A 17818-nucleotide genomic window follows, 5' to 3' on the forward strand; every position below is an offset into this window, starting at 1 on the left:
TTTTCTTACAACTATTGTGTATAAGCCCAAAAATTTTAGTGTTCATGAGTACAAGGATCTGGATTTATTGTCTAAACAGCCAGTTTGCCTTAGCTACAGGGAGCTAACATCTAGGCCTTCCTCTCCACTCTTCCACTCCATCCTATATGGAGTGGAATGCATACTAAGTATACTGAATGCATCCTGAGTTTCAGTAGATAACGCCTTCCCCATTATTCCTCACCAAGAGTTATCAAGTACAGACAACTGGGCAGAAACTAGCCTACAAGACTTGTGGTCCAAACATAAGAATCATCTCTTTTGCGAGGAAGACAACTGTGAACTGGCGTGGTCTGTGCTGAGGGCAAAGAGTTAGGAAGAACTGTGGTGTGGATTCTGGGTCTTCAGTTCCAGGGAATCCTGTACAGGGAGTAAATTGGAGAGAGAAATTGCTGGAACTATTAGAAAAAGTAAGGCTCTTGAGCTGAAATTCAAAAGAGTCGAGGAACCCCAGGTCCTCTGGCACTGTCCCTTAAAAGGTTTGGAATGGACCTTCAACAGCTCGGGGTGAGTGGTGCTGCCGTTACAAAGTGGAATCGGTACCTTTTCCTTCGTCTGGGATATGCTTGACTTTGGGGAAGGAAACTAATGTTACCAGAAGCCTCAGTGAGGGACAGAGTAGAAGAAATCTGCCTCACACTGTGAGCTATGTCCTCTGTAGGCGGTGTTATTGGATCAGGTTTTAAAACTGCATTCCAGATTATAACTCAGTCTGGAAGCGGCATATCTACTGAGCAAGGAATGGGAGGATGAATCACGAATCTCTCTTCTCAGAGTGGGATTGTGCTTGTTCATCATAACTGAGGCTGAAGAAGAGGGTTAGAGCATAGAAATTCTTACCCAATGATGAGGCATGAGATAGAGCTCTTCAGCTGGATGTCAGTGAGGTTGAAGTTTATGTTAGCCCCAAATGTGGATGTGTAAAATAATTTCTGTCATAGGCAAGTGAGTTCACTGCCAGCCCAGAATTCTGTCTCATGGCTTTGGTTGCTTGCAGATTCTGAAAATAAGGTATCTTTATTTGTGTTTTGTTTTTAATCGGGGCTTCTTCCTTTGGGTCACAGAAGGGCACAATATATACTGGTGTAACCTCATTACCCACTTATTCACTTGATTCCTTTGTCAGTGACAATTTTTGGTGCCTTTACTCGGTCTCAACACTCAGAAAAGATGACAGTATGTCCATTTAGAAAAGAAAAGTCAGTGTAAATCGCTATGAAGCTCAGAGAAAAACTTCATTGCTCCAGCATGTGAACACATGTATCTTAGTGTCCATGTGAGTCACGGATGTCTGAAGTAGCCTGTCTTGTCTAGGTGACCATATTGTTGAAGAGTTCATGGCTGCAGTTTCCTTGCCATATCTAGAGGGTGCTACCTATCTAGCAGCAGGCACCTGGTCCTCTGGCTCTTACGGTGCCATCCCCATGAAGTTCCCTAAGCTCTATGTCCTTGGGCTTTGGTATGGCTCAATCAGTTGTCCTCTGCATTTTGACCAGTTGTGGATTCTTATAATAGTTCCCATGTATTGCAAAAAGATGCTTCTTTGATGAGAGGTGCCAGCACTAAAACCCTAACTATGACACTTCTCAAATCAAAGTACCACTATTGCACCATCATGGACATCCTGCTGGGCTGGTCACTGGAAAATCAACATTTACAGCAGGATAAACCTCTTGATCGTTTTTCTCCTTTGGCAGCCTTCATAACAACCCAGGTACTATAGGGAGGAGGTTTCCAAGTTGCAGAATTCGTTGACATTTTGATGCTGAGCAAATTCTGAAAACTTCTTGGGTTTCAATTAAATCAACTTTTAAAGAACAGAAAGTAATAGCACCTGCTTCATAAATGTTTTGTGAGGTTTTGTAAGAGTTAAATAGTAAGTATAATAGAATACTGTTTCTTGTATTCAATAAATATTTGTAGATGCCGTGAATTATACTTTCATAATATAAAATAACATTTTAATTGTAATTTCTAAACTCTCTCATACATTTGCTTGTTTTTTTTGTCTCTGCCCTCTGAGCTCTCCCTGTACTTGAGGTATTCAGGGCACATAATGGGCAAAGACATAAATCCATGACTTTTGTGACTTTCAGTATTTGTAGTCTTCTATAAAGTTGTATTGGCTTCTTTTCCCTTCATAATAAAAGCAACGAGAATATAAAGTATGCTGTGTATGTACTTGCAGCTTCCATTTACATACCTGGTGTCATAACAATGTGAAGCTATAAGGATTTGTTTGAGAGTTAAATCAACAAGAGTGTTAAGTGGAATTAAAAGTGTGATTTATTGAATTTTTAAAATTTTTTAAATTTGTAATAATAGATTCCTCTCTCCCCTCCTTAACAGATGGGCTTAGGTCATGAACAAGGATTTGGAGCCCCCTGTCTAAAATGCAAAGAGAACTGTGAAGGGTTTGAACTGCACTTCTGGAGGTGAGTTCTTGAAGCCATGGTGTCAGTAGTCTTTCTTCTCTTGGGCAGTGCCCCTTGGACAGTATGCTTGCACTCTGACGAGTTCTTGGGCTCAGCTCCTTAGCTGAAAGGCGTCTGTTTGCTAAGAAGTTAATGAAAAGTGAAACTGTTCTGTGTTTATGTCATGAAGTAGCTTTGGTGATAACTGTATGTGGAACTGTTTGACTTACTTGCTATCTTTCTGATTTCCTGTGATCCTCCACTCTAATACTGAATATGCCTTTTTGAGTGGCAGAGGAGTTTGTGGTAACCCTCCAGGACTCTTAATTAACTTGTCATTGACAATTAACTCCTCACGGCACACACCTGGCTTTGCAGTCCAATCAGTATGTGTGTGTGTTCAGTGGCACACTCATAGTTACCAGGAAATGACACCACGTTTAGTTCTTCAAGTCTTCTCACTGGACACGGTGGTGCATGCCTTTAACCTCACACTTGAGAGGCAGATGCAGGTGCTGGATCTCTGAGGCCAGCCTCATCTACACTGTGAGTTCCAGGATAGCCAGACTACACAGAGAAACCCTGTATTGAAAAACAAACAAACAAACAAACAAAGAGAGAGAGAGAGAGAGAGAGAGAGAGAGAAACAAAGAAAGAAGGAAAAAGAAATTCTCAAGAATAAATTACTGAGGAACTTGAAACTTTTTTTAAAAAGAAAATAATTTTTTGCTAGTTTTTGAATGAAGTTCATGTATATTAAAGACAGAAGTTAATGGATTGAAAATGTTACTTTGGACAGATTTCATTTGTAGCCTGTAAATCTCAAAATGGAAAATGAAAGTTCTTCCACATGGCTGCTGGGAGTCAGAGATAATGGCTGCCCTGTGGCAAGAAACTTTTTTTTTCCCCCAGTACTGATAATTGGGGCCAGAGCCTCATGTATGCAAAGCAAACATTTGTCCATTGAACTGTAGCCCCTGTTTATACTGAACTTCATTTAGCTACTATTTCTGCCTCAGATTGCCGTAGAATGGCACACACCTTTAATCTTATTACCAAGAAGTAGAGGAAGTTGGATCTCTGTGAGTTCAAGGCCAGCCTGATCTACAAATTGAGTCTAGGACAGCTGAGGCTCTGTTACACAGAGAAACCTTGTCTTGAAAAGAAAAAATCTAGAGCCATTATGACTATGTACAGTATATAGTAAAGGGGAGGTATAATAAAATCTGGCATATTTGTCTTCTTTAAAAGCTTGTATGTTGGAGACGATTGAGGGAGATGCAGCTCGGATATAAATTGAATAAATTGTAATAAATGATAATAATAAAAAATTTTTAAAAAGTTTGCATGTTAAATAAGCTCTAATTAATAGACAAAAATGTCTTAAAGAGCAATGACAACGTAAATCACTATGTCCAGAATTAATGGTTCCATTCCTTATTTTGTTGTTTATTTTCAAAGAACTGAGAATTTTCCATGGAATTTCTCAATTCCAGCCTTGAACAGCTATCATTGCCTGTAGGGTAATACAAACATATCACTGAGCACAGAATAATTTCTTGGGATTAGAGTGAGGTTACCTACCTGTACTCCTGAAGGGCCAGAGTCACGGATGTTCAAATCTCATCATAAAACTGTGTTTGCTTGTTTTCTGTCCATTTCTTCTTCTGCAGATTTTTTACTGTATCTACTATGTGATAAATTCTGTGAGTAGTTGGTATGTTCTGTTGTTTGGGGAAGGACGGCAAATGTTAGTTTGTTTTATATTCTCTGTTTATTGAATCCAGGGTTAACGAACCCACAGACAGGAGGATGACTATTTCACCTCTTATGGCCATCACCACGTTGTGGCTTACCGGGTGACTTTGCAGAAGGACACATTGCCCCCTGCTGGCCTGTGGTTTTTCAGCTTAAAATTATCCTTTCAGTTATACAATTTCCTAAACTGCTTATAAGATTTTTAAAGCTCAGTCCTAAGACAGAGTTCTTTTTGGGTAAACCAGGTTAGTTTAGAGTAACTTGTTGTTGTGTATAATTTTTCTCCTGCAGCTTGCTATGCTATAATCTGATATTTTCAAGTTGTTGAAATGTTGGCCAGGTAGGAACAGACCTCCATGCCATAAAATCCTTTCTTTCTTTTCTCTTTCTTTCTTTCTTTCTTTCTTTCTTTCTTTCTTTCTTTCTCTCTCTCTCTCTCTCTTTCTCTTTCTTTTTTTTGTCTCCCTCTCTCCATCTCTGACTGTCTGTCTGTCTCTCTCTCTTTAATTTTATCATACAGGCTGCTTTGATAAACTGGCCATAGTCTTTAGTTTCAAGAGTAATAAATACAAGAGGTTGGCCTCCTGCCAGATGATATTTCTTAGTAATGCTGTCATCCTCCTGGAGGGGGTCCAGACAGATTTCTCCAGTAGGATTCTTTGTCATTCCCCGACCTCCATAACCGGAAGACCAGAGACAGATGCCTTTGACCTCTGGGTGCAGCTAGTGTTCTGCATTTAAAAAAAATGTATTTTAAATTATTTACATATTTAAATTTTATGTGCATGGATATTTTGCCTGCATGGATGTTTGTATGCCACATGTATGGTTTGTGCCCTCAGATGTCAGAAGAGGGTGTACGGTTCTCTGGAACTGGGGTTACAGACAATTGTTAGCATCCATGTAGATTCTAGAAGCTGAATGAATCTTCACTCTCTGGAAGAGCAGCAACTACTCTTAACCACCAAGCCATCTTTCTAGCTCCCTTTTGGCATAGTCATAGAAACATATTCGAGACCAATGGTCCTGAGTGCAAACAAAGATGTCACCTGCAAACTAGAGCCATGGGATCCCCAGCCACTTCATCGTCGTCATCTTCACAGTGAACCTCAACATTTAGGATTCAGTCCATACCATCCCCACAGCCATAGAATGGTATGTTGAAATGGTTTGATAGGTGCTGTTTTGTACTTCTCAATTGCCCTAGAACCTCTTTGCACACCAGACCTATTTCTTTAATGACATTCATCTGGCCCCCACTTATTCATCCAGCCTTTTTCACTCTCCTTCTAAGCATCATGTATTCCCATCTATTTGTTTGATGTTATCCCCCAGATTCTCTGAATTTAGTATCACATATGTCCATGCTTAGAAAGATTCTGCGTCCTAGCACTAGAAAAAGAAATTCTTAGATCACGCACTGCTATTGCCCACTGTATCAGTCAGCAATAGCTGCTATAATAAAACACCACAGATTTAGTGGGTTAAACACAAATGTGTTTCCCCAGCCACTGTGAAAGAGGTAAAGTTCTGTTGAGGGGCCACTTTCTGAGTTGCAGGCAGTTGCTTTCTCACTATACACTCTCATGGCCGGAGGACGTGTTCATATGCACACACACATGGGAGGGGGTCATCATAACTGGCCTCCAGTCCTATCTTTCTTCATGAGCTCATTGAGCCTTAATTACTTCCTAGAAGCTTTAACTTTAACGCTACTTCCATTAGGCAATAGGAGTTCAGCATGTGAACTGATGGGATCTATTGTGATCATGTACTTCCACACATTTCCACGTTAGAGATCATTTCTCCTGAATCCTACTGAGCATGCAGGCTTCACCTTAAGCCTCTGGCGAGTGCCTTCCATTGCCTCATTGCTGTGGACAAGGGAGCCCACTTGATACAGGCAGCCTCTTGGCCCAGCCCAGGCAGAGAGCTGTGGATAGTGCACAGATCCAGAAAGGTGGATGGAAGTTGAGAAATTGTCACAAAAGTTATAGAAAGCTAAAAGTAAATCTTTGTACTTATAGAAATGTAGAAGGCAACTTCCAGCTCTGCTCATCAAACCCCATTCAAATTAGCAACACTTGAAAATGTTACAACTACCTTGTTTGTGCTAACGAGTTTTTAATAAATATAATTTATGAACCATTTCCCTATGCCACACATGTGGTTTTTCCATTTCTGTGTAACCACTTACTACAAACTGAGTGGGTGAAAAGACCATCTGTTAATGAACTGAGCCTCCGTGCTTACAAAGCAAGCTGGGGAGGGAGAAGGGGCAGCATAGCAGATTCTCCTCTTGGCATCTCAAAAGGCCAATATTAAAGTGTTTGTTTTCTATTTAATTGCTCACTCTTGCTGTTTGTGGAACCTCATTCTTGTTGTTATTGGACAGCCGAGATCCCTGTCTCCTCACTCCCTTTCAGATGAGGTTACCGTTGTCTTCAGCAGCCACACACCTACCTTGACATACAGTCACTTCCCTCTTTAAATCAACAGTAGTTAGAACCCTTTCTGTGTCCTCAATCTCTCTGATGTCTGTTTCCATTCCTTTTTTAAGGGCTTGAGTGATTAGAGAGTAGGTGTGCCCGGACACTCCTCTGCCATTTACCAAAACAAAAGAAAACAAAACAAAACAACAACAAAAAAAACATATTTATGGGAACAATGTTGGGTGAAAGTCTTAAGGGCAGCCTTAGATTTTGCTTATCAGAGCTTTTTGTTGTTGTTCCTGATTCTTCCTAACTTTCCTTACATCCATCATTTTATGTGAGGAAGCAGCCCTAGGAAAGTAAATAAATTCCTTACCAATGTCATGGCTTGTGAAAGCAGAGCTGAACTTGAACCCAAAGCTTGGCAAAGTCTCCATAACTATCTTTCTTCATGCGTGACAGAAACTGGAACACATTTCCACTTTCACAAGGCAGCTTTGAGCTTCAGCAGTAGCCTGCTCTGAAGTGTGATGTTGGTGGCACAGACATCCTTGTGAACAATGGCATCCTTTATCTGTGAGCACTTCCCTTCTTCAGTGTGCTAGAGGTTCCAAGACTAGAGGAAAACTAGAGCTTGAAAAAGCATCTATGCAACAAGAACTATCTATGGGACACACTTCCAGCAATATGCAGATATAAGCATTTGTGAAATGTCTGGCACAATCCCAAGATTTTAAGTCATTTATAGCCACTGAATATGTAGTAAGGTCATTGCAACCATAGATCACTCATCATATAAATAACATAGTTTTGTCTTAGCTTTGTTAAAACAGCTGCATTTTACAGTGACGAAATTACTTTGATTATAGTACACATGTTGCAGAATTTTTAATGGATTTAAACCTGGCAAAAACCTGAGTATTCCCGACCATAAATGGAATAACCCTTGTGCTGAATTCTGTAACAGAGGCCCACGCTCCTGGCTATATATGTATATCCCTGTTACAAAAGGGCAGCTTCCAGCCTTCTAAGTTACGATTTGTAGCAGTTCCACAGTCTTGCTTAGAACTCACCAGGGCAGCTGGCAGGGTGTCAGAGCTCTCCAGGTTTCGCTACTTGCAATGGAAAAATAATCGTTTTTATGAACCATGATACAGCAGCAATCATTTCTCTCTCAGGAGAATGTTGACTGCTTCCAGTGTGAAACTGTAAATGTCTGTGTTTTTCTTTGTTAAAGCTTTAGAAATTCCATTTTCTCTTCCTTGGATTCAACTCAAGAACTCTTGAATTGTCACATAAAATATTAAGTCTAGAGTTTGGGTTTGGTGTATATATTAGGGTATGTGTTTGTGTGTGTGTGTGTTGGGTGCTAATTTTTAAAAAATAACCTTTTATTCCAAACAGCAGTCCCCCAACACACCTTAGAGCCTCAAAGTTTACTTCTCTTTTTTTTTTTACAAGTAAAAAAGGATGATTTTAGCCTAACTTGACTCTGAATCCAGTTAGCTAGTTCCCCTATGTCCCTGACACTGTAGAAACTATAAAAATTATCATGAAATGATTTAAGAGCTTTTTTTTTTTAACTGGTACAGCACAGAGTTCCACAGGGCTCAGCTCTTGACACCTGCCCCGACTGGTGCTGGCTCCTCCCTGTGGCAAGGAGCTGCAGTGGGGTAGAAGGGAGCACGTGCTCGCCTCAGCTGCTGCAGCAGTGGCGTCCCACTGAGGAAGTGTGCATCCTGCCCTCTCTGGTTCGTCACACTTCACTGAGTGGTCATCCTCAAATGACCCCTCTGGGAGTGGGAATGCAGAAGAGCTAGGGAACAGTCCCAGTTTACACTGTTCACTGATCAGTAATAGGTTTTCCCTACTTAGAAAAGTGAGCGTGGGGTAATGTGAGGCTTCCTATTTCTCTTCTTGTTCACCATAGCTGTTGCCATGTGGCTTAACCTGATATCATTTGCCTGATAAAGGTATAGTGGGTGGGTAAAAGGGGTTGGTAGGAGAAAGGAGCTTCATCCAAAACATGAATTCTCCAAAGGATGACCAAACCATCTCATAAAAGTAATGGCGGGGTGGACCATGTGTCATTCTTGTCAGTGTGCCTTCTACTTAGTTCTTTCACAGTAAATATAACTGTTCCTACAGTTTGCCAAAACTCACGTTTACCCACCCGAGTTTCATTTCTCTTACCATGTCTTTTATTGCTCATTAAAAAAAACCCTAACTCCTTAATTTATGGGACACATGTTTACTCCGGTAAACCTGGGTCACTGGAGCCAAAGTCAGAGTCAGCTCTGTTTCTGTAAGCAGCCACTCTGTTGATTGGTAGAAGGCATCCCATAGCCCACAGCCTCATAAAGGTCTGTTTTGAGAACTGAATTCCTCCCCCACCTCGTTCCCTCTCCAGAAGGTAAAGCTTTAATTATGATCTAACCACTATGCGATGGTTTTATAGATAATTCCATTGCTTTGGGTAACTGCAGGCAAATAAAGACCACGCTGTGGAAGGGTGATCTGATTCTTCCACTAGATGGAGTATGAGATAAGCAGATGTAAAAAGGATCTTTTATAGCTATAATAAGATGCATTAATTCTCCACAGACTCTTACCAAATAAAGGTTCCTGATCAATATGAGTACAAGAAAAGACATGTGCTTGTTCATCCCCAGTGTCTGCCACTCTCTCTCCCGCCTCTCCCTCTCCTCTCCCTTTCTCCTCCCTCCCTTTCCTTCTTCTCCTCCCTCTCTGTTCTCTTCTTCTTTTTAGGTCATACCTAGCCTTTCCGGTTTATGTATTAGAAAGTTTTTTTTGTTTTTTTGTTTTTTAAACTGGAGACACAAAAATATATATAATTATTTAAGAATTTGTTATTCGGCAAAGATATCCATTTGACTTTTAGCACTTTGTCATTCCTACTTCTGGCATAAAAAAAAATGTTTTTAAATCAGAAAGCCTGTTAAAATCTTCATACTAATCCTTTGTGCCTTATGTGACCTGTCTGTCTGTCTTTCTTTCCTTTCTTTCTATCTTTCCTTCCTTCCTTCCTCCCTCCCTTCATTCTTTCTTTTCTGATAAATCCTTATTACTTGTGTTTCATTGATTTTTCTCACTGCTCTAAATAGTACCTCTGGGACAATATGAATAATTGGAGATAGTAGGGTTAGTTTCTTGCCTTAAATTTTAAAAATTAATGTACTATCTCTAAATGTATGCTAAGTGTTTGCTGGATTGGGATTGGGTATTATTATTTTCTTCTACCCAGAGAGGCTTTCCTGGAGTCTCCTGACTCTTTCCTGAGATCCAAAAATAAGTTGTGATCATGAGAGCTATTGGATGTTTCTATTAAGAAAAATGGGCATTCACATCATTAGTTCCTCATCACTTAATTTTATTCCTTGTGATTTAGAGTTATTTGACCCTTAAAAAATAATTTCTTAGATAGAATATGTAACCCAGTAATTGTCCTTTCTGGCATAAGCATCTATAAAGTTCTTTTGTTTTGTTCTTTTGTGATCTGTGTAATTTAACATACCCGCTTAAACTTAAACAGTACCTAATACTAATTTGCATCTGTAGTAACCCCTGAGCAATCTAAAGTTGGAGAATGCTTTTTGAAGTGCTCAACTCCATTGCCCTATATTTCCATTCCAGCTTAAAAGTTTGATACCACACTGCCCCTGTCCCTCTTCCTCTGTCACCTTTTCCAGGTTGGTCCTGGCCAGGTGCCTTTCTGGGTCCTCGGCCTTTCATGCCATACTGTCCACAGGAGACAAAGGTGTTGACACAATTCATCCCCATTATGTACTGCTCCCTGAATCTCAAGATGTGAGGGTTTTGCTTGACCAGTATAGTTAACACTTGCAGTCTACTTGATATCATTAGCCCATATCACAGTAGTTTAGTTTTAAAAGTGTTCAACCTTTAAACCTTCCTAGTCCCTTAACTGAAATCTATTTCTCTTTTGTATTTTAATCTTGGTAAACAATTCCTTTTATCATCTTTTTCATTACAAAATCCTTGTCTCTTTGAGAGTCTGTCACTAATCCTAAATCAACCACAAGATTAGTTAGCATTGCCTATAAGAAGATCTGAACTCTCTTCTTGTCTCCACTGTCTGATGTCCTAGTTCCAGCTGTAGCATATCTTACTTGGACCACAGCAAAGACCACCAACCTTGTGAACTGCATTATGAAGTAGCCATGGTGCTGCTGTTATTAAGAAACACACCACAGTAACTCCATGCACATTTTTTTAATGATGTGCATGTATCTGAAAGTCTTACATGCTTACATGTAGCCTACAGGTATATTCTATCCCTAATCCAGTCTCCACATGATATTTGAAACAGTAAGTCTATTCATGTAACTAATTATCTATGATTCTATGCTTCATAATTGCTGTTATAATGAAAGTCAAGCTCTGTATGATGTGCTGTCATTCCCACGGCTCCTTGGCCCCACAGTGTGCCTTTGAGGTGTCCTATGCCTGTCACGCTCCCTTCCTGCTTTCTCTGGTATGGGACCTATGTGAATATCTCTTTCCTAATTTACGGCTACTACAAATACTCCTCTTTCTAGTCAAACATTGGGAGGAGCCTTTCCTCAGCCATAGATACCAACTTGCACACCCACACACTCATGGTTTATGCCCCTTTCAGCTCTTCCTTTTGGAATCTTTGCCTTACCAGGTTGAAGTAAAAATTCCCCTGTCATGGAATCCTGTTTATCATTCTAACACAAATGTAATTAAAGTGTGTGTCTTACGTAATCTTCTCACCAGGAAGTAGATTTTAGAAGATCATAGGCTGGACCTGTGGTTTTCTTTGGGTTTGGGTCTCAAGCGTGCTGCTTGACACATGGACACACACATAGCTTGCATGAGTGAATGCCTAATGCTAAAGAGATTGATGGGAAAGAGATTGTGTTCTGAAATTTGATTCAAAACTATGGGAAACTATTGATTTCATTTGTCTTTATTTTTGGAGTCAGGGTGTCAATATGTAGCCCTGGCTGGCCTGAAACTGATACCAGGCCATTTTTCTCTGAAACATAAAGGAATACTTGCTGGATAAATGTTGAAAAAAATAAGGGGAATAAAAAAAAAGAAGGAATGGAGAAAGGAAATATGAAATGGAAAAGGAAACAGAGAGGATTAGAGAGGAAAGGAAATTGCAGCTGGAAATGGAAAGGAAAGTGGAAAAGGCTGTGGACCTAAATGTGAGATGATGGCATTTTGTGGGGGAACGCACATGAGTCTCCCACTCACTTAAAAAAAAAAAACAAACAAGTTGGAAAGACAGCAAAGTCCTAACAGGTTATGAGTGAAACATGAAGTCTTTTGCTAGAACGCTCTAGGTGGCTGTTTTGCTTATTTCCGTGAGAGAGTGAGGGACACACCCCACACGGTTGCCCTCACACTAGGCTGCTTGAACATGTACTTAGAGCCGGATTTTTCCAAGGCATAGAGAGCAAGAGTGGGTTCTCATGTGTCTTTCTTGCTTAGGTTATCAATACCCATCCCTCCTCTTTGAAAGAAACAACTTGGGTTTTTTGTTTTTGTTTTTGTTGTTGTTGTTGTTGTTGTTTTTCTGAGCCTGAAGAACTGCACATGTGTAATTATCACTGATTTGGTATATTGGTCATTTTTTGCTTTTTCCTAAATTATAGAAAAATATGTCGTAACTGCAAATGTGGGCAAGAAGAGCATGATGTCCTCTTGAGCAATGAGGAGGATCGGAAAGTGGGGAGACTCTTTGAAGACACCAAGTACACCACCCTGATTGCCAAGCTGAAGTCAGATGGAATTCCCATGTATAAACGCAATGTTATGATCTTGACCAATCCAGTTGCTGCCAAGAAGAATGTCTCCATCAACACAGTTACCTATGAGTGGGCTCCCCCAGTCCAGAATCAGGCACTGGTAAGTACCAGGGAGGGATGAAAAAGGGATAAAGATTTATTTAGGGTAGTTCCTTTTGTGGAGTGTTCAGTCACCACACATCTGTTGTCTTTCTTGAGTTCCCATTATTTTGACTTTGAATTCCTGTTACTACTGTTTTAAATATTAGTCTACATGCCACACAGAATCTGTCTGACTATCTAATATATCTTATTTTTTTTAGAAAATGTTCTAACAATTGTAGTAATCATATGAAAATCAGAGAAAAAAAAACCAATTAGGTGTTTTGTATAAATCTAGCCAATTTTCTACTATACTTTTAAATTTTTTCTTAAGATGAGAAAGAATAAATAATAGATTTTCTGCCTTTATTTAGAACTTAATTTAAAAAGTTCCAGCATTATATTTCTTTTACTATAAAAGGCAAAAAAATGTGATTTTGCACATCAAGCTCCTTCAGTTATTATGACAACTAGATAAAGCATTGGAGGGTCAGTTAGGGCATTCTGGTAAATCTTGCAAATGATGTTTGTATATGATGAAAGAGCCACTGATCCACCCGGCACTCAGAACGATCTACCCAAAATGTTTCATGTAGCCATGCATCTGTTGGTGTAGCACAAGTAAACAGGAGTAATCCAATGTTCTTAAAATCTGGATGGTGTTTCCATCGAGAACCAAAAAATGTGTCCATTATGCACATTGAAACCTGTTTTCATGTGTTAATGTCTCTAGATGTTTATAGTAAAAGGATGAACCTCTCTTCTTAAGTAAACTAGTTTCTGGGTGTGCTATAAAAGATTGAAGAACCCCAGTTAACACTGCTCTCCCTGTGTGTCAGGCTAGGCAGTACATGCAGATGCTGCCTAAGGAGAAGCAGCCAGTGGCAGGCTCGGAGGGGGCTCAGTACCGCAAGAAGCAGCTGGCCAAGCAGCTCCCTGCACACGACCAGGACCCTTCTAAGTGCCATGAGCTGTCTCCCAAAGAGGTGAAGGAGATGGAACAGTTTGTGAAGAAATACAAGAACGAGGCTCTGGGAGTGGGTGACGTGAAGCTTCCCTCCGAGATGAATGCTCAAGGTGACAAGGCGCACAGCCCTGCTGGGGACAGGAACACTCCTGAGGTGGCCAGTCCTAAGGACAAGTCTGCTGAGCCCAGGAAGGCCCAATACGTGAGTAGTCATGCCGTTGACTTGCTGTGTGTTTGGTGGATCTTTTTCTTTCTTAGAGCAAGTGTGCGTGCGTGTGTGGGTCATTCCTCTGTTTCCAAAAGGATTAGGTAAGAAAAGGAAAACGAACAAATTTGAGTTTTATGTGCTCACGGTACTTGGCATTAGCTTTTATGCTTCTTACTTGAATACAACAGACCAGCATGGCAGCTGCCTCTTTAAAAAGCTTTTAAAACATTTGATTTATGTATTATTTTATATGTATGGATGTTTTTTGCAATATATATATGTCTGTGCACCACATGCATGCACTGCCCGTGGAGGCCAGAAGAAGTTTTTGGATGACCTAGGACTGGAGAAATAGACAGTTGTCAGCCACCATGGGGTGCTGGGACTCAAACCCAGGTCCTCTGGAAGAGAAGCCAGGTGCTCTTGACTACTGAGCCAGCTCTCTGGTCCCAGCATCTGTTTCTAAACGTTATCCTAGTGTTAATGAGTTGTCCTTTACCTATTCTTAATGTTCCTCTAGTCTAATTGCATTGGCCAGCATTGGCCAGCAGCATCAGTGTAACCCTGAGTAGTGACGGCACCACTCAGCATCTTCATCTCACCTTCGCAAAGAATACATTGAGTCTTTGTACCTTATTGTGACTGATGTAGATCACAGGAAGGAGGCATCTACCAATTCCTAGTGAATGTTTATTAACCCCTGCATTGATGAAGCTGTTTTCCATTCTCGGTTGATTCAGTATGTGACTTGATGGTTTCACACGTGTGTTACATATTCTGATTACTCCCATCCCTCTCTTATCTTCCTCTCACTCCTGTTAAAGTCCTTGTGTCCCTTCCTCACGATAATGTATTTTTGTTTTGTGATCCACTGAGTTTAACCTAGACTATGTGGTTAAGGGGTCGGAAGTGTAGATTGGAGGTTAGTGGACTCACCATTGAGTACACAGATAAAGACAATGTCTGTCCCTCCCCGGGAATCCACCCTGTGAGGCCCTCCCCAATGCGTGATTGACTGCTGAACAGCCCAGTGCAGACAGCCTCTGCTGCTGTGAGCAGAAGCGATGGTGGGGTCCCACCCAGAAGACATCGTTTGCTCCCCATCTTCCAGTCTCTCCACCCACTCTTCCAAGATAGCCCTTGAGTGCTAACATGCCCTCCTTAGAGCTGACACTCAACTGTTACTTCTCATCATCTCCCTAAGCATCCTGAGTCTCTGCACTCACCACGATTACGGCTGAGAGTGAAACACAATCATTTAGAAGGCAGTAAGTTCCCCACGGGAGCCCAACTTCCTCAGCCAGGGATTTTCACTGGGTTTATAGAAACAAGTATGAATTCCCTCTTATGGATCAGGCCTCAAAGCCAATCAGAGAACTTATCTTTACCATAAACTGGAATAATATGTGCTTAGGGTAATCTAGCTTTGCTTGTGAGACCATAGACTTGAATCTATGCAGCTGTATTGGTTCTTAAAACTCTCTGTCAAAGAGGTGACTTGAAGGTAAAGGAGAATCATGATTCAGATAAAGTGCCAGGCCTGAGCTGACTGTAATGCATTTCTCACAGATACAATTAACACATCTCTTAATAAGATTTAATCCTCAAAACATTTACTCACAGCTCTTAGACAATCATTTTTGAGAGAGCTGACATGAAATTAAGGTGAAAATTACTGTTAGCCTTTTCCCAGGAAGCAGTACTGTGTTGTACTCAGGGCAAAAGAAGTTGATTGGGATAAATGGAAACTGAGTGATTCCATCTGACAAAATGTCTGTTCCGTATTGTCATTTCTGTAGGAACAGCTTGCTTAGTTCCCTCATGCAGGGACTGCGTGTGCCAATGCTCGGACAACTGTGGTCTGTTTTCTTTCCCTTAGTCCTGTTACTGCTGCAAACGGACCATGACGGAAGGAGACCCAGCCATCTATGCCGAAAGGGCTGGCTACGACAAACTCTGGCACCCGGCTTGTTTCATCTGCATGACCTGCGGTGAACTCCTGGTCGACATGATCTACTTCTGGAAGAATGGGAAGCTGTACTGTGGCAGACATTACTGCGACAGCGAGAAGCCGCGCTGTGCTGGCTGTGATGAGGTGTGTTCTTCAGGGACACTCTCTTTCAGCCTCCCCCCCTGGGCCTCGCAAGTCTCGCCTCTAGGAGACAATGAGCATTGACCAAACTCCCATCATGCAAGCAACCTGGTTATTTTTCGTTCTGGGTGTCGTGAGTAAACTAATAAAAACCTATCAGAAACTGAAGACTGATTTTGAGAATAAACTCAAGCCTAATGGTACCATTTTCAAATGTTAATCTTTTTTCGAGGGCATTTTGTAGATTTATTTGCTTGTGTAGATTTAACTGCTTATCTAAAGAACCTGGATCTGCCACTGTGCAATAAAGGAGAAATGCCTAATGGATTTTTTTTTCTCTTGCCAGCTGATATTCAGTAATGAATATACCCAAGCAGAAAACCAGAATTGGCACCTGAAACACTTCTGCTGCTTTGACTGTGACAACATCCTGGCAGGAGAGATCTATGTGATGGTCGGTGACAAGCCCGTGTGCAAGCCGTGCTACGTGAAGACCCACGCCGTGGTAAGAAGCACAGGGACACCCTTGCCTCAGCCCGTGCCCTCATTTCAGTGTCTGTCTCCCCTTACATCAGCTAAAAATGGGAAGCCAGGCACCAGCCTGTTCAAAGCAGGCATGTGATTCCTTCATACTATTTAAAACCATGCAGATCAAAAGTCCGAAATGCGCTATCAGCATCTCAAGATGGCTCAGTCTACCTGTGTGTTCGCCACATGATGCTTGGTAATAATTTCTTAACTTAAAAAAAAAAGAAAAAAAGAAAAAAAAAAAAAAAAGCAAGGGCCTATCCTTCTGCTATTCCTGGCTTATGAGCCCAAATGGATTTATTCTTATTAATAGAGATCAGTATCCATGTAAAATGTTTTTGGGGGACTTTAGAGTTGGCTTAGCAGTTAAGAGAGCTTTTTGCCTTTCCAGAGGATCCAGGTTTGATTCTAGGCACTCACATGGCAGGTCACAATCATCTGGACCTCCAGTCACAGGGGTTCTCTGGCCCCTTCAGGCACCAGGCACGTACATGGTACACAGACACATAGGCAGGCAACACACACACAAAACATACTAAAATAAATAAATCCAAAAAAATTTGGTATCTGTACATGTTACTAATTGACCCACTAGGACCTTGTTTTGCTACCTGGAGATTATGCAGTGACTGTTTCTTAAATGCTCATGGAAGTAAGCGTTTCTGTACAGTGAAAACTGGCTTCTATATTTAGATGTATTGTGTGCCACTCAGGTGCTTAATGTGAGAGTGTCTCTTTTATCGCATCCATTGTGCTACACGGAGCTGCTGCTGCAGCTGCTTGCTGGCCAAGAGATGGCACAGTAGATACACGGAGAAAAGATGACCATATATAGTCGGCCTCACAAGCCAGGACTAGCAGAAGGACAGGCTCTTTCTTTTTTTCTTTTTAGTTCAAGGTTCCCCTAAGCTATTTCACTGGGGAAACTTGTGGGTAAGGAAAAAAATTTACCTGTGTGTAGTTCTAAAAATATGATGCTATGAGGAAAAGGCAAGTTCTGAGGTCTGCCCAGCTTCTGTCTCCTCATTGCCTCACATGTTTTCTGTCGACTCTGCTTCAGACTTTCATGTTTGGAAGTTGAGTTACCGTCAACCCAGATCTGCCCCTGCTTCCAACAGTCATCTTGGTTAAAAGCCATCTTCCACGGTGATGGCGGACGGCCTTCCCTGATGTGCAGACACTTTCCCAGGCCTTTGTTTAAGGCCCCTCATCCTTCTTGACTTGCCTGTCACGTGTTGCAGCTATCTACCCCAAATCACACGTTTCCAAGGCACGTTACCGCCTGGTTTTAGTTCTTACACTGCCGTTGGCTCACTCTCATCATCTATCCCTTGTTTTATATAAATACCTGTGTTTCTGCAGACTCCAATTTCACAATAATGTTTCTGGTTTCCCTACTCCACCTCTTTCTCTCCAGCTAGTCTCTTATGGTGTGTGTGTGTGTGTGTGTGTGTGTGTGTGTGTGTGTGTGTGTGTG

General features: G+C 41.2%; 1 protein-coding gene across 1 annotated transcript in view; it reads left to right on the forward strand.

The window, feature by feature from the left end:
- Tes (testin LIM domain protein) overlaps nucleotides 1-17818 on the forward strand; it is a 37072-nt gene that overhangs the window by 16766 nt on the left and 2488 nt on the right. The window contains exons 2-6 of the mRNA XM_055613001.1: nucleotides 2389-2474; nucleotides 12313-12565; nucleotides 13386-13715; nucleotides 15601-15816; nucleotides 16160-16318. Coding sequence (XP_055468976.1) covers nucleotides 2389-2474; nucleotides 12313-12565; nucleotides 13386-13715; nucleotides 15601-15816; nucleotides 16160-16318 — 1044 coding nt within the window. The remainder of the gene's footprint in view (nucleotides 1-2388; nucleotides 2475-12312; nucleotides 12566-13385; nucleotides 13716-15600; nucleotides 15817-16159; nucleotides 16319-17818) is intronic.

This window comes from Psammomys obesus, unplaced genomic scaffold, assembly GCF_907164565.1.
Source record: "Psammomys obesus unplaced genomic scaffold, mPsaObe1.curated_primary_1811, whole genome shotgun sequence".
Lineage (NCBI taxonomy): Eukaryota > Metazoa > Chordata > Mammalia > Rodentia > Muridae > Psammomys > Psammomys obesus.